The sequence below is a fragment of the Pinus tabuliformis genome, chromosome J (assembly GCF_031772625.1).
Source record: "Pinus tabuliformis cultivar Carrire ecotype Pingquan chromosome J, CPIR1, whole genome shotgun sequence".
NCBI lineage: Eukaryota > Viridiplantae > Streptophyta > Pinopsida > Pinales > Pinaceae > Pinus > Pinus tabuliformis.
Window position 1 is genome coordinate 960,849,350 of NC_142295.1, and position 24,772 is coordinate 960,874,121.

General features: G+C 37.9%; 1 protein-coding gene across 5 annotated transcripts; it reads right to left on the reverse strand.

Moving 5' to 3' along the window:
* Nucleotides 1-579: 579 nt before the first annotated feature.
* LOC149230015 (ran-binding protein 1 homolog c-like) lies at nucleotides 580-24,772 on the reverse strand. 5 transcript variants are annotated; one of them, XM_089378815.1, is made up of 7 exons: nucleotides 24,373-24,770; nucleotides 17,740-17,891; nucleotides 17,454-17,579; nucleotides 10,677-10,763; nucleotides 10,491-10,583; nucleotides 10,256-10,318; nucleotides 580-922 (listed from the first exon to the last, which is right to left on the reverse strand). In XM_089378815.1, the coding sequence occupies exons 1-4, from the start codon at nucleotides 24,546-24,548 to the stop codon at nucleotides 10,714-10,716; spliced, it is 504 nt and encodes a 167-aa protein (XP_089234941.1). In that variant the 5' UTR covers nucleotides 24,549-24,770; the 3' UTR covers nucleotides 580-922; nucleotides 10,256-10,318; nucleotides 10,491-10,583; nucleotides 10,677-10,713. The 5 variants fall into 5 exon arrangements, with proteins under 5 accessions (XP_089234941.1, XP_089234943.1, XP_089234940.1 ...); XM_089378817.1 differs by having other exon boundaries at nucleotides 17,454-17,546; nucleotides 24,373-24,769; XM_089378814.1 differs by lacking the exon at nucleotides 10,677-10,763 and having other exon boundaries at nucleotides 580-916; nucleotides 24,373-24,772.

A 24,772-nucleotide genomic window follows, 5' to 3' on the forward strand; every position in this document is an offset into this window, starting at 1 on the left:
CATCCCAAATTTACACCATTATTTGCATCATCATTTGGCATATTAATTTGTAACGTTTTTTTGCTTCTTTTTAACGCTCAACTTTGCATCTTATTTTACATCTAGTTGTTGTCTTTTTTTGCATCTAATTTGGTGCCCATTTATGTGTCCTTGTTTTTGCCCAATTTGATATCCTTTTGTATGCCATGTTTTGTTCCCTTCTTTGTGTCAACTATTGCACAATTTTTCACTTCTAATTTAAAACACTTTGTATGTCAATTGTTTGCATTTTGTATTAATTCCTAGTTTAACATCCAATTTTACTTTCAATTTTGCATCCATGGTTACATCCGCATTTGACTTCTTATATAGAGTATATTTTTCTTTACATATATGACCCCCTTTATAGATTCATAGTGAAATATATGATAGTTTCTAAATATCATTAAAGCAGATATCACAATTCAAAATCATTTGTAAAGAAATTTAAGAGAAATTGACAACATCCATCCAAAAAAATAACAATGTGTCATTAACAATTTTCAAAACATGTATAAAATAGCAACATAATACTAATAAAATCAGTATTATTTTTAATCAAAACAAGTAAAATTCAAATATGATTAACAAATCAAAATATTTCATGAATATCGTTATTCTACAATAAATTAACAACATACATAAATCAAACTCATCGTATGATTACAAAATCAAAATGTCTCATTGATATAGGGTAAATTCACAACACCCATCTAAACATAACAATGTCATTCTACACAATAATTTCTTCATAAAAAACAATGCATGTGCATGCCTAGCTACCACCACCAAGATCATCCTCATGATCATCTTGACCATCCTCATTACTCTGATCCACATCATCACCAACACCGCAACTATCATCATCATCTCCTCCTTCACCACCATCATCCTCATCCTCATCCTCATCATCTCCTGTCAGGCGGAAAGAGTCGATAGTGCGGACACAAATCAACCTCCCTAGGAGCCTAAGACTCTCTAGTGACAAACAAGACAAACAAGAGCAATCCTTCTCTAAACATGCATTTACTATACAAGAAATCAAGTGTTTAGATCCTACCTGTAGTCCAACGCTGTTGTAGTAGTCCAGCCTCGCCGATCCAGATGAGCTCCTCCTTCACTTCGAAACTTGTATCCACTAACAATCAAACGATTAAATAGCACTTGATAATCTCATAAGATAAAACATATTTAACATATAGACCAAGGAGTATATGAAACAACTCATAAACAACAAGTTATTGAGAAGAATGGACTCATTTGCATTAATAGGAAACAAAAGGAACAATTACAACCTGAGCCTTGGTGTTGTGCAAGTCCCTCCCAGGGTCCATCAAAAGTTCTCCTTTACTTTGACAAAGCTCACCCACTTCCAAATAGAACAAGTAAAGATGGCAATCTCTCCTCACAAGCTTCTAAATGGGAGTCCTGATTCCTGCAGCATCTACCCTTAGAAATGTTTAGCTTTCAACCTCTCCTCCTTCTGACCCAATGCCTGTATTTATAGTGCTCAAGAGGAGGTTAATCAGGTCCACCATCAATGGGATAATCCCCTCTTTGGATGGGATAGCTCCCTTATTGATGGGATAAGTTCCTCTTTGGTAGGGGTGCATGAACCATCTGGAGGCGCTCAATACACGTCGAACAACCTTCTAGAATGCTCTAGAAATGACCACAAGTAACTTTTTAAAGATGAAACTTGCGCATTTTAACCTTTACAGGGGAACGCACCTTCCCCTTTACATACAGAGCGTCCAAAGACGCAGCTTTTGTGAACATTGGGTGCGTCTCCGCAGGTAAGTTTGAGAGAACCTGCGTACCCAGAGATAAATACATTTATAAAGACTTTCTCTCTTTTTTGGAGTTTGACATGGAGAGCGGAGGTATAAGACTTGCCTAAGAGGATAGCATGACTGTTGATAGAGCCATACTAACTGTAAATAGTCATGGTGACATTTTTTAGTGTAACAGATTGCCCCCTAAAGTGCGAAGCCTGTAATAGATTAGGGTTTTGTATTATCTAGGAAGGGTGAAGCGCTTTATCATTTCAAGGATTATCTCGCAGAGAGCCTGGTCAGAACCTGCAATTTTCAACACAAAATACATGTATAAGATTATATCATCACTGAGGTAGGCATTCCCATACTCAGATTAAAACTTTAACTAACAGACTAACTGCTCTGATACAGGAATGATCTTGCAGTACATCATAATCATAGACTTTTGTAGACACAGTATGGGCGCAGCCATCTGTTTATGATTAGTCTACTTAGATAATGAATACAAAACTCCTCGCAGCCTGGATGGTGGAAACTAGATCCAGGGTCTTCATTTCTACTTCCCGAATTGGTACGATTCTAGCCATGCGAATAAATGAGTTGATGTCAAACATGGTAGAAACCACTTGATTACCAGTCGATGATGTAAACTGTTAACAAGCGTGAGAGAGACCACCAGTAATGTCAATGGTTCTCAAAGTACCCAGTACAATCCATGAGATGTGAATGAATGAGTTGATGTCGAACATTTCACGGAATCCTTCGATCGAAAGTCAATGATGTAAACTGACGTCAAAGGCGAGAAACTTGCCATTGATGCATGCAGACTTCAAGGTACTGACGATTTCTAAGTCATCTCGCTAGATAATGTGCTGATGTCGATAGAAAGCGACTCATTGCAAGCAAGCCCGCAACACGAAATCATTGTTCAAGTTGAAGAAATGTTGCTGTAAGGACTGACTCAGGGATGGTCAAATGGATGATAAGTATTTTGCAGATGAAAGTTTTGTTTGCAGACCTCTTGAACACATAACGACACAACAGATGGCTTGGTGATAAACGACTCAAAGTTAATCCCCGGAACCCGGTTGAAGACTTTCAAAGTGGCTTGATCAACTGTGAGGTAAAGGATTTCCCAACCCAGGTGAATGAAAAGTGTCGTGTTCAAGAGTGGTAATAAAGTTTCTTCTGAGACAAAAGGTAACAAACAGGCTCATTCTTCTCTCTTTTCCCCCACCATTTCTGGCAAGTACCTCTTTATTTTTAACAAGCTTGAGGAGGATAACATATGCTTGATTATAAGCTCATCCTTCGGATGAGTCCAACCTAGTTTTGATTCGAACCCTAGGAAGGAGTGGTTCGTTCCTGTTTGTAATTGAACAGGTCCTTTACTGTGAAATGTTTAACGAGCCCAGTATAGGAGAAACTCGGCGTTTTTCAATTTTAGAGAGTCTGAAAAACTTAAGAAGACTCCAAGTTGAACTTTTTCGTAAATTTGTGTCCCTCAAGCCCGACAAAGTATAAAATAATACCTGGGGGAACCGCTTGATCTTGCGACCAAGGAGTACTTTCATAATTAGTGCCACTGACCTGAAAAGTAAAAAGCGATCAAGGACACGTCGTTTTATTTCCAGTATCGAGTTTGAAATGACAAAAACCCGGCAATCTTTTCCTGTTTTTACGGTCAGAAAAGGGCTATAAGTGGACCGTCTTTTTAGTTCCGTTTTAACGAGCTTAAAAAGAAAAAACTTGGCAATATTTTCATGTTTTAGGAGTCAGAAAAGGGCTTAAAGATGACTCTAAGGTTTCACTTTTTTCGTAAGTTTTAACGAGTTCGAAAAAATGATAAAAATGTACTCATGGTTTTCACTTTTTCGTAAGTTTTAATGAGTTCGAAAAAATGATAAAAATGTACTCATATGGCCGACTTTCAATTTAATTTACGAGCAGGAAAAGACGGAAATAACTCGGCATTTTCATTTGTTTTACGAGAATGAAAGATGGCAAAATAATCTCGGGATTTTCATGAGTTTAACGAGTCTTGAAAATAACTGAAATTGACTCGAGATAGGTTTCATTTTTACAAAAGCTTGAAACGAAGAAAAACTATGCTTCAAAGTAGTTTCATTTTTACACAAGCTTGAAACAGAGAGAAAACTGTGCTTGATGCCCCCTAAGCGTAACTGTTAGAGTGCATGCCCCCCAGCTTCATTTCTTTTAACCAGCTGGATGAAATGAAGGTTCAGTTACGAGATCATTTGAAAGACTCAACCTAAAACTGTAAGAAAATTATGAAATAACTGAAATAACTAACCTAAATATACAACTTAACATTTATGAGATCTAGTCAAACTCTCGACTTAATTAGAGGAGGATTTGTTTCATTTTTTTAACGAGCTTGACACAGGAAAAGAACTATGCTCGGATTCGGTTTCATGTTTACGCAAGCTTGAAACGAAAAACTATGCTTGTTATAAGTTCACATGCCCCCAGCATAATGACGCAAAACGAGGTACATGCCCCCCAAGCTTCATTGCATTCAATGAGGTGGATGGAATGAAGCTTTACTTTCAAGATCTTGGAAAGACTTGTGGGAGTTGTTTCATTTTTTAGTGAGGTTGACACAGGAAAAGAACTATCCTCAAAACCCTTGTTTCATTTTTAAACGAGCTTGACACAAGATAAGGAACTATGCTCATAACTACTCTCTACAATCTACCTAACCATAACCTCTACTCTAAAAACCTTGATTCATTTTTTAACGAGCTTGACACAAGACAAGGAACTATGCTCTTAAAATCCTTGATTCATTTTTTAACGAGCTTGACACAAGACAAGGAACTTTGCTCGTGACTACTCTCTAAAATCTACCTATCTAACCTATCCTTGTTTCATTTTTTAACGAGCTTGACACAAGATAAGGAACTATGCTCAAGAAGTTCGCATGCCCCCAGCATAATGACGCAAATCAAGGTACATGCCCCCCAGGCTTCATGGCATTCAACCAGATGGATGGAATGAAGGTTTACTTTCAATATTTAACTTGAAAAGGGAGTTGTTTCATTTTTTAACGAGGTTGACACAAGAAAAGAACTGTCCTCTTACTCACTGATTCATTTTTTAACGAGGTCGACACAGTAAAAGGAACTTTCCTCGTACACACTGATTCATTTTTTAATGAGGTTGACACAGTAAAAGGAACTTTCCTCACAAAATCCTACTTTCTAAAATCTACCTACATATCCTAAAATCTAGCTGATTCATTTTTTAATGAGGTTGACTCAGTAAAAGAACTATCCTCATACTAGCCTGTTTCATTTTTTAACGAGGTTGAGACAGGAAAAAACTATCCTCGTTCCTGATTCATTTTTTAACGAGGTTGACTCAGTAAAAAGAACTATCCTCTGGGATACCTATTTCATTTTTTAACGAGGTTGGCACAGGAAAAGGAACTTTCCTCGCAGCATCCAGTTTCATTTTTTAACGAGGTTGAGACAGGAACAAACTATCCTCGCAACTCCTTGTTTCATTTTTTAATGAGCTTGACACAAGACAAGGAACTATGCTCATAACTTCCAGTTTCATTTTTTAACGAGGTTGAGACTAGAAGAAACTATCCTCACAACTCCTGATCATGGCTTCCAACTGGAAGAAAGACATGTCAATGGACACACCTTGATCATGGCTTCCAAAAAGTCTTCATCAGAAGGAAGAATAGTTCTCTGGAAGGAACACATGTCAAGGGACTCAAAAGGGATAAGAACATCGTGTTCAAGTAATCCCATAGAGTTCTCCATGTCAATTACTGGATCTAAATCAACAGTGAGAGGCTCACTTACATCGGTAACTGAAAACATGGGACCGGTTGCCACATAATTAACCCGTGGCAGGGTAGATACCACTTTAGAATCAGGAACATTTAGGGGTGTCATATTATTGGTAGTTGAAACAAGACTAGGGAACGAAAGCTGGTCTACAGTCACAATACTGCCATTGTGAGGGAAAGACATCACACGAAAGAGTGTCGATACGACAGCTTTCATTGCATAAACATAGTCTCGCCCAAGGAGTAAATTGAAATCCAAGGGACCTCAAACTACCATAAGATCAATACAGACAGTTTTACCTTCCAAGGTAATAGAAAACTTCGGAAGGATCCCTAAAGGTTCACTAATGGTTCTGTTAAAAGCTTTCAGATTCTGCGTAATAGGCGCAAGCTGAGGGGAACCCAAAGCTTTCCAAACAGTTGAGGATAAAATACTAACAGAAGCACCTTCATCTACCTGAGTACGATGTATGTCCCTACCACCAGCCTTGACAATGATTTGGAAAGGGAAGGAGGAAGGAAGACGAGGTTCTGTCAGTCTATTCCAATCAAAGGAAAAGACCTCAGTACTTGGAGGGGGTTCTGTAGAAATAGGTGAAATGCCCCCTGGCGTAGAAGAATCTGATGTAACAAGAAGAACCTCAGCGGTATGAAGTTCACTCTCTAAATGGAAAGTGGGATCGACCGAATGTGAAATTGAATCGACCACTTGATCAACTAATGGATCATCAACCTGAGTGACATGAGTTTCACTCTCCAATGGAAGAGTGTGATCAATTGTACTTGAATTTAGATCAATCACTTCGTCAGTTGACGGTAGGTTGGGAGAAAGTTTACGGTAACCAGTTGGAAATTCTCGCTGTGGAACAGTGAGGTTTTCCAACAATTTTGAGGCTTCATCCATGTGAGGGCAAATGTGAGTTTGATGACTCCCTTTGCATAACTTACAAGGAAACCTAACGTTACCCTTTTTCCCAGGAACCTGACTATCACTGGTTGATGGATCAACGGAAAGTTGATGAGATTTTTCTGACCATGCTCCCAAGACCTTTGGAATACCAGGACAATTGACAAGGAAGTGGTCACCCTTACAAAGCCTGCAAGGGTATTTGGGTTTACGATGCATGTCGGACTTTTCCTCAACACAACTAACACTTACAGCCATGGTTGGTTGGTTGACTTCTTTCTTATCTTGCTTCTTCTTCTTCTTCTTCTTCTTCCCTTTCTTCTTCTTCTTAGCCTCCTGGTTACTAGCATCAAGGCTTTTACCAAACGAAGAGGAAGAAATGGAGGAAGAAAAATTAGGCGAAGAAGGTAAAGGGTCAACAGAAGGTTGGTGATGTTGAGATGGTGAACTCTGTTGAGGTGAAGCATCCGGTTGAGGTGGAACAATTGGAGTACTTTGGGCCAACGAAGTTGAAAATAACCATATCGGTAATCCTATTGTAAATCCAGGTAATGACAAAGTAGCCATATAAGGAGGACCAACATTTCCAAAGTAAGGAAAAGTACTAGGATTCCCATTAGGAGGGGTTCCTAGGTTGGTAAATTCCGGAACATTTGCCATTATATTCAACTTCAGTGAATTTTATTAACAATTTAAAACTAAAATTAACAATTCACAATTCACACCTAACAATTAAAATTCACAATTCACACCTATGGTCTCTAAAAGTAAAAACAAACAAATTAACACGCACTATCAAATCTAGGAGTCAAACCACACACAAATAGTAACTTTCCGGACCGAAAACACTAGTTGGTGATGAAATCCAACATCGCCGAATTCAGTACAAAAGTGGCGGGTGGAACAGTTACCCCGGCAACCTGCTTAATGAATAGACTGGACCAAGTTCCTCCACTTTAACCGTCTCGAGTGAAGTGAACCCCCCAGAAAATCCAAGTGAGTCTAGCCGACGTCTGCTCCAGGTACAGTGGGATCTTCCCTCCACCGTCACCTTGGGTAGAATCCTAAAGATAATGGTCACTAAGGTTACCAACAGCAACAAATACACCTGGGGGAACAGTCTACGACCCGATAGCATGCAAGGGCAGAGTAACAAGCTCAATCCCCTTGCCGGCTCCTTGACAATAATCCAAGGTTTACCGACAAGTGACCCCAGGCTCCTCGACAATAATCCGAGGTTTACCATTTGTAGTACGTGCGTATCTGGCGTCTTTCCCAATGAAGGAGGATTGATCCCCTCACTGGTTCGGACACGGTCTCGTGCTTCTCCTTTAAGAGGAGCTTTCCCAGAGCATAAATGTAACAGTTGGATTTATCCTACCACAAGATGAGCTACTTGTTTGGTTTTGCTGTCTTGGAGAGTTAATTACTCTCCTACTCCAAGACACTAGCCTAAGCTATGTTGTTGTTTCAGAGCCCTAGAAATGTAAAAATTACTAGATGAATTTTAATTAAGCGTTGTGTTATTAAGGCTGTTATTACTCAAATGGGTAAATGGATACGAAACCAATGGTGTTATGACCCGACTCAACTGAATGCAATCGAATATGATAATGTAATCTTTTCAATTCGATGAATCCTAACTAAAGTAAGGAGAGAGTTTCCATTCACTTCCAACAATGCAAAAAATTGATCACTAAGAGAAAATATAACTAATTCTCTAATGCACTAATTTCATCAAGAAAAACTAATGCAAATCAATTTCAAAACCTTTTTTTTTATTGTTATTTTTGTGTAAATTCAAATCAAAGAAAACTGATCTAAATCTACGATTGATTTTCAGAATGTAAACTATGCAATTGTAATCTATGCACAATTCACTTGAAAAGTATGCAAATGTAACCTATGCACATTTTTCATTAATTTTCTGAAAATGAGAATTCTAATTATGCAAATGTGATCTATGCAAGAGAATTCTCAAACACAAGACGATTCTAATGTAATCTAAGAACCAATCAAGTGCAAGTCGAGAAAATTGGGTGAGAGTTCCAAAGATCAAAACATAAAAACACTCAAAGGCGATTAACACTCATACACAATTTAGGCCCCCCCCCCGGCGAATGAGGGGGAAATTTTTTTGCAAAAACAGAAGCAAAAAGATGCAAAAATGTGAAAAGACTGAGAGAAACCTCTAAGTAATGACCAAAGGAAAACAAATCAAGAATTTCTCAAGAAAGAGACTCAAAACACCCAATTGATGAAAGCTTAGAGCAGGAATGCCAATGAAACAAGCTTAGGTGAAGATTTTTGACAGTAAACTGATGGATCTGGGCAGTAAAAACAAAGTAAAAAGCAAAATCTAAGAGAAAAAAATGCAAAAAATGGAATTTTCTTAAATTTTAGCAGGGGACGCAGGAAACCCGTTAAGACAGGTGCGGGCCCGCTCTGTGCACACAGCGACAGTGCGTCCAGGGACGCACTGTGCAATACTCAGAGGGTGCGTCCTACTGGAAAATTCAAGAAAAACCAAAATGAATCTAACCCTAAGCTAACCCACCCAAAGACAAAGTCACAGAGCCAAAAACCAGAAAAATAAACCAATTTTCTCAGAGCAAAGTTCATACAAAGGAAAAGACTTTCACGTCAATGGAGTCCCCAGTATGGTCGCCAATTTGTCAGGCGGAAAGAATCGATAGTGCGGACACAAATCAACCTCCCTAGGAGCCTAAGACTCTCTAGTGACAAACAAGACAAACAAGAGCAATCCTTCTCTAAACATGCATTTACTATACAAGAAATCAAGTGTTTAGATCCTACCTGTAGTCCAACGCTGTTGTAGTAGTCCAGCCTCGCCGATCCAGATGAGCTCCTCCTTCACTTCGAAACTTGTATCCACTAACAATCAAACGATTAAATAGCACTTGATAATCTCATAAGATAAAACATATTTAACATATAGACCAAGGAGTATATGAAACAACTCATAAACAACAAGTTATTGAGAAGAATGGACTCATTTGCATTAATAGGAAACAAAAGGAACAATTACAACCTGAGCCTTGGTGTTGTGCAAGTCCCTCCCAGGGTCCATCAAAAGTTCTCCTTTACTTTGACAAAGCTCACCCACTTCCAAATAGAACAAGTAAAGATGGCAATCTCTCCTCACAAGCTTCTAAATGGGAGTCCTAATTCCTGCAGCATCTACCCTTAGAAATGTTTAGCTTTCAACCTCTCCTCCTTCTGACCCAATGCCTGTATTTATAGTGCTCAAGAGGAGTTTAATCAGGTCCACCATCAATGGGATAATCCCCTCTTTGGATGGGATAGCTCCCTTATTGATGGGATAAGTTCCTCTTTGGTAGGGGTGCATGAACCATCTGGAGGCGCTCAATACACGTCGAACAACCTTCTAGAATGCTCTAGAAATGACCACAAGTAACTTTTTAAAGATGAAACTTGCGCATTTTAACCTTTACAGGGGGACGCACCTGCCCCTTTACATACAGAGCGTCCAAAGACGCAGCTTTTGTGAACATTGGGTGCGTCCCCGCAGGTAAGTTTGAGAGAACCTGCATACCCAGAGATAAATACATTTATAAAGACTTTCTCTCTTTTTTGGAGTTTGACATGGAGAGCGGAGGTATAAGACTTGCCTAAGAGGATAGCATGACTGTTGATAGAGCCATACTAACTGTAAATAGTCATGGTGACATTTTTTAGTGTAACATCTCCTCATATATGTTGAACATAATTTGGATCATCGTCTTGGCAATCATTACCTATAGCATTCTGACAAAAAAAATCAATATTACATGTTAGTATTAATTACATAACACAACGCATGTTTTTGTTATACAATGTTAACCATAAAATGAGGTAAGATATAATATCTAATAGTACTAAAAAATAAAATGAAAATATGGTTTAAAAGTATATTGGAAATCCAACTAAGATTACATACCATAGAGTCCATCCAAACAACAAATTCAACCCATCTCTTTTGCTGCAGCACCTCCTTTTCCAAATGATTTGGAGGTCTTCCATATTTTAGTTCCTATCAATCAGTAAATAGGGAGAAATTAGATAACAATGACTTTCTTCTAGTACAAAATTTATTAAAAAAATATCACATGTTTAATATACTTACAAAGGTTGTTATCAGTGCTTTTAAACCTTTCTGGCCACTACGATGAGTGACTTTTGTCTTGGTTAACCTCGCCTTGGATGCCTTGTCCTTAAACATAAACCAATTCAATTTATTTTCACACAAATACATGTCTAAGATACTTATAAGTATTAATACATTCTAAATAATGTTTAATGAAAAATTCAATACCTGAATGCTCTCATTGCCGGCTTTTCTTTGTGCATCCAACTTCTCATATGATTTTACAAGTTCTTTCCATACTTTAAAAGGTATGTCAATAGGTCTTTGTTTCAGTCTTTGATCTTGAGGTATTTTTTTAATTTTTCTTGTTTGGTTAAAAATTTTGGTTAAAAAAAACCAAACAAGTAATTCACATCAATGGCATGGGGACTCTATGGATATGTGTAAAAAAATGGCTATAAAGAAAACATCCAAAAAACATATGAGCTCTCCCTTTGATGGTCACTTGGGGCATATGGCTGGAAAGGAACAACTCCATTTTCGAAAATCAAGGACAATCCTTTCTCAAAGTCCTTCCTAATATTTGCTCCAAATGTCTTAAAATGAAAAACAAAATTCAAACGTCATCCTTAAACATCTCCCTTAAATATAACGTTGGACCATAAATTCTTCACTTTTATTGTTATCGGCTCTGGAATGATTTTTCTATATGCAATTATATAATGAAATATGTGTGCACTAATGAAAAAACATTGAGTTTCATTTTTCATAATCACAAACAATGAAAAAAGAATCACACGTAACTAGCATCATTTTGGAAATTTTATATTTATTAAAAATCTTTAACATGTTTTCCTCCCATATCTCATAAAAAGGTGTGAAATTTTTTATATACTCTCCAATAAGCACTACAACAAAACCAGCGATTTGGAGGTTTTACACTAAGTTTTTCAACATCGAGCTTACTAGGGCTTGCACCACCGGGGTTATTAGTAAGAATCTCATGAGGTTTGCATAGCCATGATTATTAGAATCAAAATAGTAGGATTTGCACTAAAAAACAGTTCATAGAGCTTTCCTGCTGGGGAGAAAATCACAAGTTCAACTTCTGCAGTGCAGAGCACCGAGAGCTCGTAAGCTTTCTTCAGCAATCCACCTACGTTTGGAAAATGTAACCTTCCTGCTGGCAATGTTCTCAATCCTCTTCCTCTGCATCTTTCCCCTCACTATTCTTGTATGTCCTCTTTCGTTTTTCCCTCCAAACAAACCCTCTCAAATTGAGAAAGCAGAACAACTCACTCGATGAGAATCCGAATCCAATTATCGCTTCTAACAATAACCCAATACGATACCAGAAGTGATTACACAAAACCTCATTGACTCTTTATTTGTTTGGAAAAGAGCCAAGCATATACTTCTGACGAGGGTTTCCGTCTCAAGTCTGGCTCGTAGGACGTCGCTTAGTCAATTGCGAGAAAAGTTTTCCACCTGCCTCTCACATACAGTTTGTCACACTATATATTAAAATAAGGTTGATCATACTAACAATAAGGTTGTATAGTTTAAAAGGAGGGCTCTCCTGACTGCATTTGGTTGGTTTATAGAAAAGATTGCTGGAATGTGTAATGTGAATGCTCTGCTAACTGTTTTTTAAGCATTTGGAAGTATTAAAACCCCCTAGGATAATTAATGTAAACCTGTTAATTAATGTGTAAAGATGGCTATTGTCCTTGCGCTACCTTAGCTGTTCGTCTTTAGTGATCTATGGTATTATGACTCCTCAAGTCACTATTAAACCATGAGAACCATGCCCAGGCAGACTAGTGTGACATTGTGGATGAGAACCAAAACTAGACTCCTATAACCTCCTTTTTCATCCTTTAAATTGCAGAATTAACTGACTGTTCTAGTAATCGTTCTTGAGCACCTGAAGATGTGCACCCTAAATAATAAGAATAATACCCTGTAACATATGAATAGTCCATCCTGTGCATGTAGGATATGCACATGAGGTCCAATAAAATCACTAACCAGAATACCAGGTGTTATTAAAGCCTCTACAGGGTGATTGCAATAGTTCTTCATTTCTTATTACAAGAGTTTCCAATAGATAGGTTTTGAAACAGCTAAATTAGTTCCATAGACATTGGTTACATAAAATTACAAGTTCCAATGCTCGAGGAGAAGTCTTAGCTTACCCATAATCTCCCTACATATACTTGTACAAAATTTGTATTGATCCCACCATATCAGAAAGCCATATACTCTGCCCATTGTTTTCTTCTATCTTTTGTGTTTTTTCAAATATACCATTTCAATTGCTTCACTTGACAACTTTGTTTATTAGACAAACACAATGTCAGGCTTGTCAAATATTAGCTTCTTTTTATAGAGCTCTACCCTTATTTTCTAGCTTACCTCTTCTAGTATTCGAGGTTACAATCTTCATGACATTGTAAAAGAGAAAAAAACGTTTTATTGACTTCTGGTGTTGGAATTGTAGCATCATGCTTTGTTCCCTAAAGCCTTCACAACCTTTTTAGATGTTTGGGGCCTTTCGAGTCCTAACAAGGATTTTTCCGACTACTTCCAAGTTCCGTCTGCACAATCCTTGATAGACTTATTTGTTTTTTAGTTATCTGGGTGCACGATAATCCCATTCAAATGGTTTTTCATGCTTCTGCTAAATTGTCATCCACAAGTGATGTTTTCCACCAAGAAAAGCATGTGTTATTTTGGGCTTGATGATTAGGCATGGAATAAGGGGCACCGGTTCAGCCTCTCTTCTCGATGCATATTCTGGTAAGAAAATGGGACAAATTTTATTGTGAATGAAAATTGTAATCCCTGTAGTCTTGAAAATGCAAACCTTGACTATAATGGGGCCTCTAGCTGGAAATAGGGCAATATGTGTTCTCCTTACGCAACATCGACATATCAGTGATTTTCAGTTTGCCCGATTCTCAGGTGGGTGATATGATTTCCTTGTATATGGCTGTTGACAATCAAGTGACCCTTGCATGTTTACCCCCCATGATGTACATTCAGTTGTAACCTAGCTTGGAGATTAAGCTAATCCAGATCCACATGTTTTTAGCATACATTTGCTAAAGAACCTTTCAACTTGTAGATAATTCACTATATCTCATCCACATGTAGTCAACTTACTGAAGATTAATTAACTTGCACATTCTCTTGTTGAAGAGAATTTGTGCTCGTCCATGCATCAGCTAGATTGGAAATATTCTGGAAAGCTCCTAGTAGTCTCTGTCCATGCATTCTGATTTCTATCTCATGAAGGTGTCAGATCTGCGTTAGCTATCCAAGACTTCGGTTCATCCTTTGACTTTGTTAAATTCAAACTTCATCTTATAATTTTTAATACTATGTATTGGGAAGTGTTCTCTCTCTGATCTGATTTGTGCAAAACTAAGAAACAGCTATGAGAAATTACTAATTAGCCTAAGGTCACAGCTAATTACTCCTCTGTTTGGACTGTCATTTCTCCAGTCAGGAGGGTGTCCCTCGTGTTCATGCACTTTCAGCACTTGGAAGCATATGCTTGGTCAATATGAGTGATCAGCACAGAAAGTAGTTTTCATTGATATATGTGTAAGCATCCAAGGACACAAGAAACTTATAAGATCAAATAATATGCAAAATCCCAGTCCACGACCACCAAGTATGAAAGAAGAAAAGATGGTTGTGCACTTTTAAGTGATAAAAAATCTTCAAAGTACAGGCACTTAGGTCATTCACACTACTGCAACATACAACACTGTTCAACCATCGAATTTGGAGAGCTGTAAAGAAACTGCATGGTCAAACTCCATCAGTGTATTAGTCAAAAGATTGTTTGCATCATGGAGATAAAATATGAGAATGATTGCAATAGTATGCACTGCACAGAGATGTAGGCAGCAATGAGAGAAAGGAAGGATGGAAGAGAACGTTGACTGCTCACTGAGAAAACTCTAGAAAATAATGCCATTCAGTGTTCTCTTATAGCTCCCCAAATTCCCAAAGGTGGGTGGCCTATTCATGAAAAATCTAACTGTTGTTGAGTGGCTGAAGTGAGGAAAATGCTGCAAAATTGCCCGATAACAACCATAAATATGGCTTCCACTAAACCATTGCAATAAGTGGCTTGATCTCTTCATAAGTAAACAAAAACTCATGCAATCAGCTAGAATTCCATTACTAACTAATTTGTCTCAACAAATAAGAATTCCAAATCAGCTTTCTTGTTCAATAATAAAGTTCCATCTCACATGTAAAGTTGCAAACTAATCAACGGGGTCAACTTTGTCAAAAATACAAAATAAACATTTCCCAAACTTCAAGTTTTCCAAATTTAACAAAGAGGAATTTTAAAATCACCCAAATTAAGTTAGGCAGCTCCTTTGCACCTCCTTTCTAAAAATGGTGCCAAGCCGCCCACTGAAAATAGAACTGGAGTCATGAAAAACCACTTTTAGCTAACTACCAGATGTACCGAAGGAAGGGCACCTAGGGTATTCCTGATAGGATTTCCTTATACCTCATAGGCAAACAACCATTGTCCCTTCTATAGATGAGCAGAATAAGTGCTTGGTTCTCTACACTAAATAAAGACAAAGTATAGTACTTATTGCTGACAAAATAGGATTTAAATCGCGGTTCAATTGCTTGACATTCAGCTGGTCACAGAATTGTACAGTGCATAATCATAAGTGATGTTGCGAGCCTCATTGCTCAAAGTCTAAGGGTCTTGCGAGCCATAATCACAACCATGTATGGCATATCTTGTGATTATGGCATTTTATGAGGTCAATTCTTGTGAAGACATTTCAGTTTATAATAAATTTTGAACCTCAACAGAGTTTTGGCAAGACCTGGCTGAGCTAGGACATCAACAACACAGCTGATATGAATGACATAATCTAGCCTCAAGAGGGAGCCTCTTTTGTTTCATCACTCTAACAATCTATGAAGTGGTGGAAAGCATAACAACTTCCCCTTGAATATGACACCTAAACTGAGTACAAATCCTAAATGATGCAGCCCTTGGTGCATGTCTCTCAAAGTATCGATATTTCAAATGTTGAAAGCTCTTGTGCCCATTTGATATGCATTCGATTGCAGTCCCCCTGAAGAAAGAATCTTCTAAAGGCGAGGCCATGGCCAATATGTTAGCCATATCCATTGGAGTTGCCATTGCTTGACAACTTTAGTGTGATCAGTCCCACCATGATTCACATGGGCTTCTACTCAACACTGGCTGTTGCTATTGTAAGAGTCTTCAAGCTCGTTGAACCCATAGTATTGATAAGTGTATTCTTTGGGTCTCTGGTTTTCAAATTCTGCCTATGTTTTCCTCTCAGTATCATTATTTCAAATGCTGAAAGCTCTAATTCCCATTGCTGTGTATTTGATTGTGGTTTCCCTAAAGAAAGAAGCTTATAAAGGTGAGCCCGAGGCCAATATGTTGGCCATATCCATTGGAGTTACTATTTCAGCTTATGGGGAGGCCAAGATGAATGCATGGGAGGTGATTCCCCAGTTAAGTGCAATTGCATGTGAGACTACCCAATTGGTTCTCATACAAATTCCACGAACATCAAAAGGGATTAAGTTGAATCCCATCACATCTTTGTTGCTCCTTGTTGCCTTGTTTTTCTCAGCACCCCCTGGGCCTTAGTAGAATACCCATTTCTGATAATCAGGGTCTCTTCCTTTGATTTGGATTACATGACATTTCTACTTGTGCCTTGGCTCTTAATCTTGCAGTGTTTCTTCTGATAGGAAAGACTTCAGCCTTGACTATGAATGTTGCTGGTCTTGTCAAGGACTGGCTGCTCATAACATAATCTTTGTCTGTAATAAATGAAAAGGTTACAGTCATAAACTTGAGTGGGTGTGGACTGGCTTTTCTGGCTGTCTGTTACTATAATCATTTGAAACTTCAAGCTCTCAAGTCCAATGACAACCAACCAAAGTACCTCAGCAATGCAGCTGATGCCAATGATGAAGGAGAAGGTTTGATAATGATGAGTGGGAGATTCTCAATCAAAGATTCAGAACCAGTAGAGAAAAATCAAACTCAAGCTTCAGGATTAGGTATTTAGATCATTAATATTGTCTTGTGCTAGAGATTACTGTTCTTGGATTGGCTCCTCTATGCCCAGATCTATTTGTAGGGAACAGGCCAGTCATTCACAGTGAAGAAGATAATGACAAGATTAGTGTATAATGATGGACAGGATGGTGCCATGGTGCCAACCTAAATCTCAAGTAAGGAGACATCTGTTCATCAATTTGTCAAGAAGCATGGCCTACAATTCAATTTCTCTAAGCCTATCACTTCTTCCACCTGTCAAATAAATTGTTTCCTATTTGTTTAGTTGACTATGGTTCTAATAAATATACTATTGTTTGATGTAAAAAGACAAAACAAAACAAAAAATATGGAAAGTTGTGACCCCATTTTCTAACTACAAATTGAAATCGGATTACCATAGTGACCACCTCTGCTTATTGGAATCAAAAAGGGGGTGGGTTATGCACAATCCTCCGTATCATTTGCAATTACCAGAGATAATTAAAGCCACCCTAAACTCAAGTCTTAACTATGCTGATAGGGTGTTTGGGGAGGGGGATCCCTTACCAACCCACTATAATCTGCACAAAAGCATCCTAAGAACATATGCAAAATCAACCCTTCAATGAAATGATCCAAGAATATAGGTACTCAAACATTGATTTTATCAAAGAAAAATACAAGACAGAAAGAAAAGATCATAACAAGGATTAGAAGAGTCTAAGAACAGTGCTCACTGTCTACAGAGCCAAGACGAATGCAGAAGAGTTCTTCCTTCAGTTCCCCATCTGAGAAATCAGTTGCATGCCAGACCCAAGTTTTATCACTACCTGTGTGCTCCTGAAGTGACATTGGGGAATGAACTGCAAGGCAAAAAAAAAAAAAAAAAACATAACCCAGATAATAAGGATCAACACAAATTCTCGGCATAGAAAGCCTCTTAAAACTTGGACGTAAGATAAGCTATTACAATCTCAGGGGGGAAATTACAAAAAAAAAAAACAAACAAACAAATTTACATACTTAAATGGTTTGCACATATTTTCAATGTCTTGGATTGCCTCATGACCATCCGAACCTTTGTAGTATCTTTGTGCTTAAGAAACTTTACTGTTCCTACACCACGCTCCTTCCATTGATTCCCATCCTTGTCAAACCTGTACAGCTTCGCCTTCCTGCAGGGTCAAACATATAAAAAAGAATGGGAATATTAATAAACAATGAAATTGCATTAGGATCATTTTAAGAGCCCATGACATCCATTAGAAGTAACGTCCGCAATATCCCACCATATCAAATGCATTCAAAGATAAATTACCAACGACCTATTAAAAACACAGGAGATATTCCTTAACATTACTGAAAAGGATCCCACAAAAAAGCTCAATAATAACATCAAACATGTAAGAATACAAATCATCAACTATTTAATAACAAAAGAATGCTCATCCCATACATCCCCATAAAGTCCAGAAATGATCAACAGCCTGTTCAAAACATCATAGAAAGTCAACAAAAACAGTTGACAGAAGACCAAAATATTACTTTCTTCATATTTATGTGCCAATGTGTTTATTTCATGTTGTTATTGCTTTATATGTTTAAAAACCTGAAAAAAAAAATGAATATTTTATGCATTTTTTATGTCTGCCAACATTTTCGCCAATATTGCCAAAAAGATGTTTTCAGGACCCTCGCCAATATTTTGCAGATACCGATATTTTCAACACTGCAAAGCATCATCCTGAAGGGTCTGTTTCAATGTGCAAGTAACCCCCCTAAATGTAAGGGCAGCATGTATCCTACACAAAATACCCCATATCCTACATGTGTGGGTATGTAGCCCTGCAAAATCAGCCCACTGCCAGCTCCAATAAACTTCACAGGTCAACCCTCCTTATGACAACATTAACCCCATACCATGTAAGGTCAACCTGTCCAATTAACATTTCACTCTAGCATGTCACACACACGCGCACATATATGTTTAAGTGTTTATCATCAATTTCCTTATCCCCTTGAGCTATTTTTTCATAACTGCACCTTCATCTGAAATTTTGTACTCAACCATATAAGGGAGCGCCCAGATCAAGTTGCAATCATTCACAAGTGACATATTACAGGAAATACCTCCACATATGGCGAGACCCTCTGTGTACTTGGTGCCAGAGTTGGCATATTCAGATGCATGGGCTATGCATGTTTCTCCTCTAAGGAAACCTAACACAAGTTCATTCTCAACCATCTGCTGTATCACCCTCCTCACTGGCCTTGCACCAAAGTTGGGATCAAAGCCAAGTTTCCAAGCAAGGTAAAGGCATCCTGAGTGAGTTTAAAATTGATTTTTTTTGTTTTGTTTTAGGCTATCTTGTACACGCTTCAGCTGTAGCTGAACTATATGATTAATCCGATGCGATACTGACGTATTATATACTCCTCGTCTTGATACGAAAAGTCTGTCATGCAACCTTCATCACTTGCCTTTTCAGTAATTCATAAACTACCTAATTAGAATCTTGTGTGTTTAGAAGTGTCAACAAAATGTATTGGTACCTGATATTTGATGTCTTAGCCTTTCATCATCTAACAACAGGAGAAGGATATTAAACACATCACTATGGGCTTTCTCAATCTCATCAATAATACCCCTGAATATAGTCACCTACAGAAAGACTCTGTCAGCTGCCCACCCTCCTTTTGACAAACAAGACCCCAATATATATACATAGTCACCTGTGACTCAAACTTTACAATGTAACCTCTGTTCTGTTCATTACCATGAAGGATGCTAACAAAGGCAGAATTAGGACTCCTCCTTTGCATCTGTCACTTCAATCACCCACAGTGGATCAGACCAAGCAACCTCACTGTTATAATTTTCTACCTCAATGACCCTGAAATCATTGGCTTTAATACATTGTACCATGCCCGAAAATTCTTCCAAGAGTGCAGACCTGCATGTATCTACAGCAGCCAAATCTGAGGATGCATTTGCTGTCTCAAAGTAGCCCACAATATCCATGAGGTAAAGAATCCTTCCATGTATTGGACATTGCTGATAACATTTCTTGTAAAGACTGTCTCAGTATATCTAAATGTTTGCAATCTAAATCGTCTCCATGACTCATACCAAGTCTGTTAGCCAAGTCTTCTAGCTCCATCAAGGCATACTGATTTCATACTATCATAAGAAATCCTAAGGAGTTAATTAGCATCATCTTGTCTCCCATCTCCATGTTGAGACCCCATCCTAGTGTTCAGATCGATAACCTTGTAGTAGGTAGGCAGCTAGTAGCCTTTTATATGTCAAGCATGGTGATGATTACAGTATTAATGAGGAAATACTACAATGAAGTTGTAATGACATCAAGTGATGCATAACCATTCAGTGAAAACAAATGCCTAGCAACTCTTACCCAAATGTATCTTTAAGACACCACTTTGTCCCAAGGAAATCATGAGTAACAGGTCCACACTGCTAAAATAAGGTATTTTCATATTATACCTTTACTCACAGAACAGAATCATTTGCATAGTTGCACTTATTATCTACTCTACAAGAAGAAGGATTGGGCCTTAGTCTTGACTTTAGAATTGGTGATCATATGTTGTGTTGTCTCTGCCTCTACTAATCATTGTTTCTTATATTCCAAGTGACACAACGTAGGAGCTCTCGACTCTCAAGCATATCAGGCCTTGGAGGACATCTACAGCCTTTGCTATTTCACTGTTTATCACATTCTATGAATGATGATAGATGTGATGAGAGGATGGAACAACATATTACTGAGCCAGGACCAAGTGAGTTCTGGCCACATGAACAATAGCGATGGACATTAAGTGTTTGACCATTTGAATTTCCTCTCCATGGGAATTTTGTTGATGGCCATACTCTATTGCCTTACTTGAGGTTCAAAGTATGATTCACCAATTACCTATAAAGTCCAAGTATGATCTACACCGCATGCTAATGCTTTGCCTTCTCTGTCTATATGAACTTGTACTTGCGGGGATCAGGAGAAGGGAAATCAGTCCAAAACAGTTTAGGGCTTGTCCTCTTTGGAATGTATTTCAAGCTAACCTGTATTTTGACTGGATGGTTTCCACAAACATGAATCACCCAAAGAAGGATTCATGCAAAATTATTTCTGTAATATTACCTTGCCTTTCCCACCATGTGATTATTTTAACATTTACACATGAAAATAACTCTTCTTAGAGATCCTTCTGAAGTTCATTCCAAATCTGGCTTTGACTCCAACATCCCTCACACTTTACATATCTGTACCCAATTGAGTTGTGGTCAAACATCATTATTATTTTGAAATAATGAGATCCAGACCCCAGGGTCCAAAAAGTTGGCTTTTCATTTTAAGTAGCCACATTCCAGTGTAGCTTGGAGGATGTGCACCACCCACTTAGACCACTCTATTCAGTATTGGCTGGCCTAGTGTCCTAGGGAACTCTTCAAATGAAATACAACCACTTTTCTGAGTTACAGTTGGTTGCATCTATAAGAACCATTAGTCTAATCTCTGTGTGCCTTGATGAGAATGCAGGCATTATAGAATTGCATGGACATGAACTAGAGTATAATTTAAACTATCGAGCAACTGTGAATTGGTTTGTCTACATTACTGGGTAACTGTACACCATCTTTGAAGTCTTGTCATTCCATTGTTTCTAAGTTGTCTGCTGTCATGATTTCTTGTCTCAGCAACAGAAATTTATTGCTCAACCACAGATAAAGGTAATAGACATTTTGTAAGAAACCCTGTCTTTGCTTCTCTGTCTCAAACCATCTACATGGCATTTGTTTTGTTTAACACCTTAGCCATGTTGGCAAAAAGATGTGACTCATTGTCTTGCAACTCCGTTCCAGCATTTGTAAAGTGAAAAATAAATAATTCCATCAAGTATAGACTCATTTGTCTGGACCTTCATTGCTTCTATAAACTTTAAATTCTACAGCATGGAAAAAATGTGCTCGTATTTGCAAGTTTCCAACTATACTCCGCAGTTCTGCAGCAATGTTAGGAACTCCCCTGTCTCCTGGCAACATGAATAACAAAAGGACAAATTTACAGTAAAATTAGGGCTCCCCTATCCCCACAATTTCAGTCTTTGTGCTTGGGCATAATCAAAACAACCTCATCCTTTCCCAGAAAACCAAATGCCTCAATTTGTAAATAGCTTAAAAGGAAAGTTAAAGAACTTGCATATCGACTAGCAAGAAAATTGAGATACAAAACTTCAAATGGCTTACCCACCCTCTCTTAGATAAAGGATCGACCCTCCAACATGCACGCAGGTAAAACAACTTCTTGCACAAAATACCAATCTGTGAATAGGCAACCAAAACTCCAAAAGAAATATAAACAAAGTTCTGAGATCTTTGGATGGCTTCGACCAGACCTTATTGGCACATATGCAAACCATGAAGACATTATAGAGACCGCTTGTTCTTCTTGTTGACCTCCACTTTCCTAATTAAATTTTTGTAATGGTAGAATTTGGAGCCTATTTCCAGTAACATACAATAAAAAATAGAATATAAAACATGTTTAAAAAGAGGATCAGAAGAACATCACGGGTGGCTTGTATCCCTTTTCCATCACTGACAGAATTTTGAGAATACGTCATTTTGATATGGATAAAATATAGTAAAGTTTAAACCTATTTCCAATAGTCGGTGATGAGATAATAAAAATTAAATGATGCTATGGGAATTACTAATAAGTAATAACAAATATCTTCATTTAAATGAAAGTGGTGGGCATGTAAAACCTATATGATTGTACAAAATACCGCTGTAATGGAGGAGTAGAACAGGAACTATGAGAACAGACAAGAGATACTGTTTATATGCCTTTGCATCCAGGTAACTAAATGTGCTAGCCTTCTGCATGTTTGCAAACAAAGAAATCAAACTAGAAATTGGTTCCCCAATAAGCATTGCATCCTAGTTACATTGCTTGGACTAAAGTGAAACAATTCCTGGCTAAATGGTACCTGTATGTGTCATAAATGAGAGTTTTTTATGTTCAAGTTGTGTCACTTTTAGTTGTACTCTCAAAAACAGTCATGTTGATATAAACTCAAAGATATTGTTTTAGTTACACTCAATCAAATGTCAGGACATTAACTATGTTATTGTTATCTTAAGCTCTCCATTTATAAGATGTATTTAATTAGCTTTTGATATCTGAATAATAGCGTAATCGAATGGATGATGGTTGCCTTTGAGATCAAATGTTACCTAACAATGATTTTGATCAGAGTAGCTTAGCTAGTAAGTTCCAATCCATGGATCTAATAACATGCTCCACAACTTGACACTGTCAATCACTTCAACAAAACACAATGCAGACCAACCTGGAACTGCTGGTTATGCAGGAAACAACTGAACTTATGACACATACATTGTACTCTCAAACACATTAAATACCGAAACTGACTTCCTATTAGAACAACTTCATAACACACCTTCCTCACCAAGCTCATCTACCACAAATTGCATAAAAAATGCAAAGGAAATGGGATCAAAACCATCAAGATTTAGTCTCTCTGCTATGCTCTATACTTTTGCAATTGCCATCTTTTAGATTAACCAAACAACTGGTTCGTTTATAGCAATGACTCTCCCTTGTCTGATTTAGATAACTGCATGCGGTGAACTGCAGGAATGTGAACATTTCCCCTTCCATGTGTAATTGTTGCGATGACCATTCTCACCAAATTTAAATAAAGCTTTAAATCTCAAAACACTTCCACAGTCTACCATGTCCTTGTGAATGACTAAATAATACTTGCACAAAAGATCCCGACGTAGTACAAAGCATAATACAAAGGATTCATCAACCAAGAAAATAAAAGCCTGACAGGATGTAAATTAAACAGACATATGCCTGAATCATACCACCTCACAACATAAAAAGACAAATCACCCTAATGCCAATAACCAAAAGACAGATTATCAAATAGGCCCAATTCAGTATTCAATGGCTAATCCAAAAACCAAAAAATACGAAACCCCGTATGCTTAACAATAACAAATGACCATCACACCCCCCACTAAACCAGAATAACAGAGAAACCATCATAGATTCTTCAAAGACATTGAAAAAAGGATGGCCTATAGTTCAACAAAATATAAAAAGACTCGTCAAAATACAAAACCCCCAATGATAACAAATAAACCATCAAATGCATCCCCGAAAAAATCTTCATCGGCAGCCTATCAACATAGGAAAACAATTATTACAGACCATAATGAGATCAAAAAATGCTGATCAAAATATCAATGGGACATCAAAACAACAAGAAACTCACAAAATACACAGAAAAGCAAAACCCTAATTACCCGATAAAACAAACCATAGCCCGCTAAATGCATCTACCATAGAGTTTCTTCAGCACCCCATTGAAATGACAAATCCGATCATCATCAACAGGCGAACAAAACATCGAGAACCCGATAAAAACAGATCTTACTAAAAAGGAGAAAAATTAGAAGTAAATAACTGCCCAAATGCATCTTCCTTATAGTCAAGGTCCCATTTATGTGCACAAGAAAAGGGCCACCGAAGAGGCCATGAAAACAACTTTCAACTGAGAAAACAAAATCATGAAATAGCCATGGATTAAGAAATTTACATGTCAAGAAGGACATCCTCCTCTTCTTCGCCCGTGGTGACAGTAACCTCCTCAAGCTTAACAATGGGTGCAACCTGAGCTCCAGTGTCCTCTTCCTTTCCGGCATCATCCTCGTTCTCTCTCGAATCGTCATCTACTGCCCGTGTAAGAACAGGATCCTCCTGAGTTCCAGCCATCCCAATACCAGATAGTGCACAGAGGGAGGGCTCGAATGAAATCGATGGATCCAAAATATGCCAGAAACTCGCCCAATATCAGACACGAATGCGAAACCCCGAGGATTTTGGACAAAGGATTTAACTGTGCAAAAATGCTTCGAAGGCAAAGGGCAATGATGTCGACGGAGAGAAAACACTCTATATAAGGGTTTTTGAGGTCGACGGAGAGAAAACACTCTATA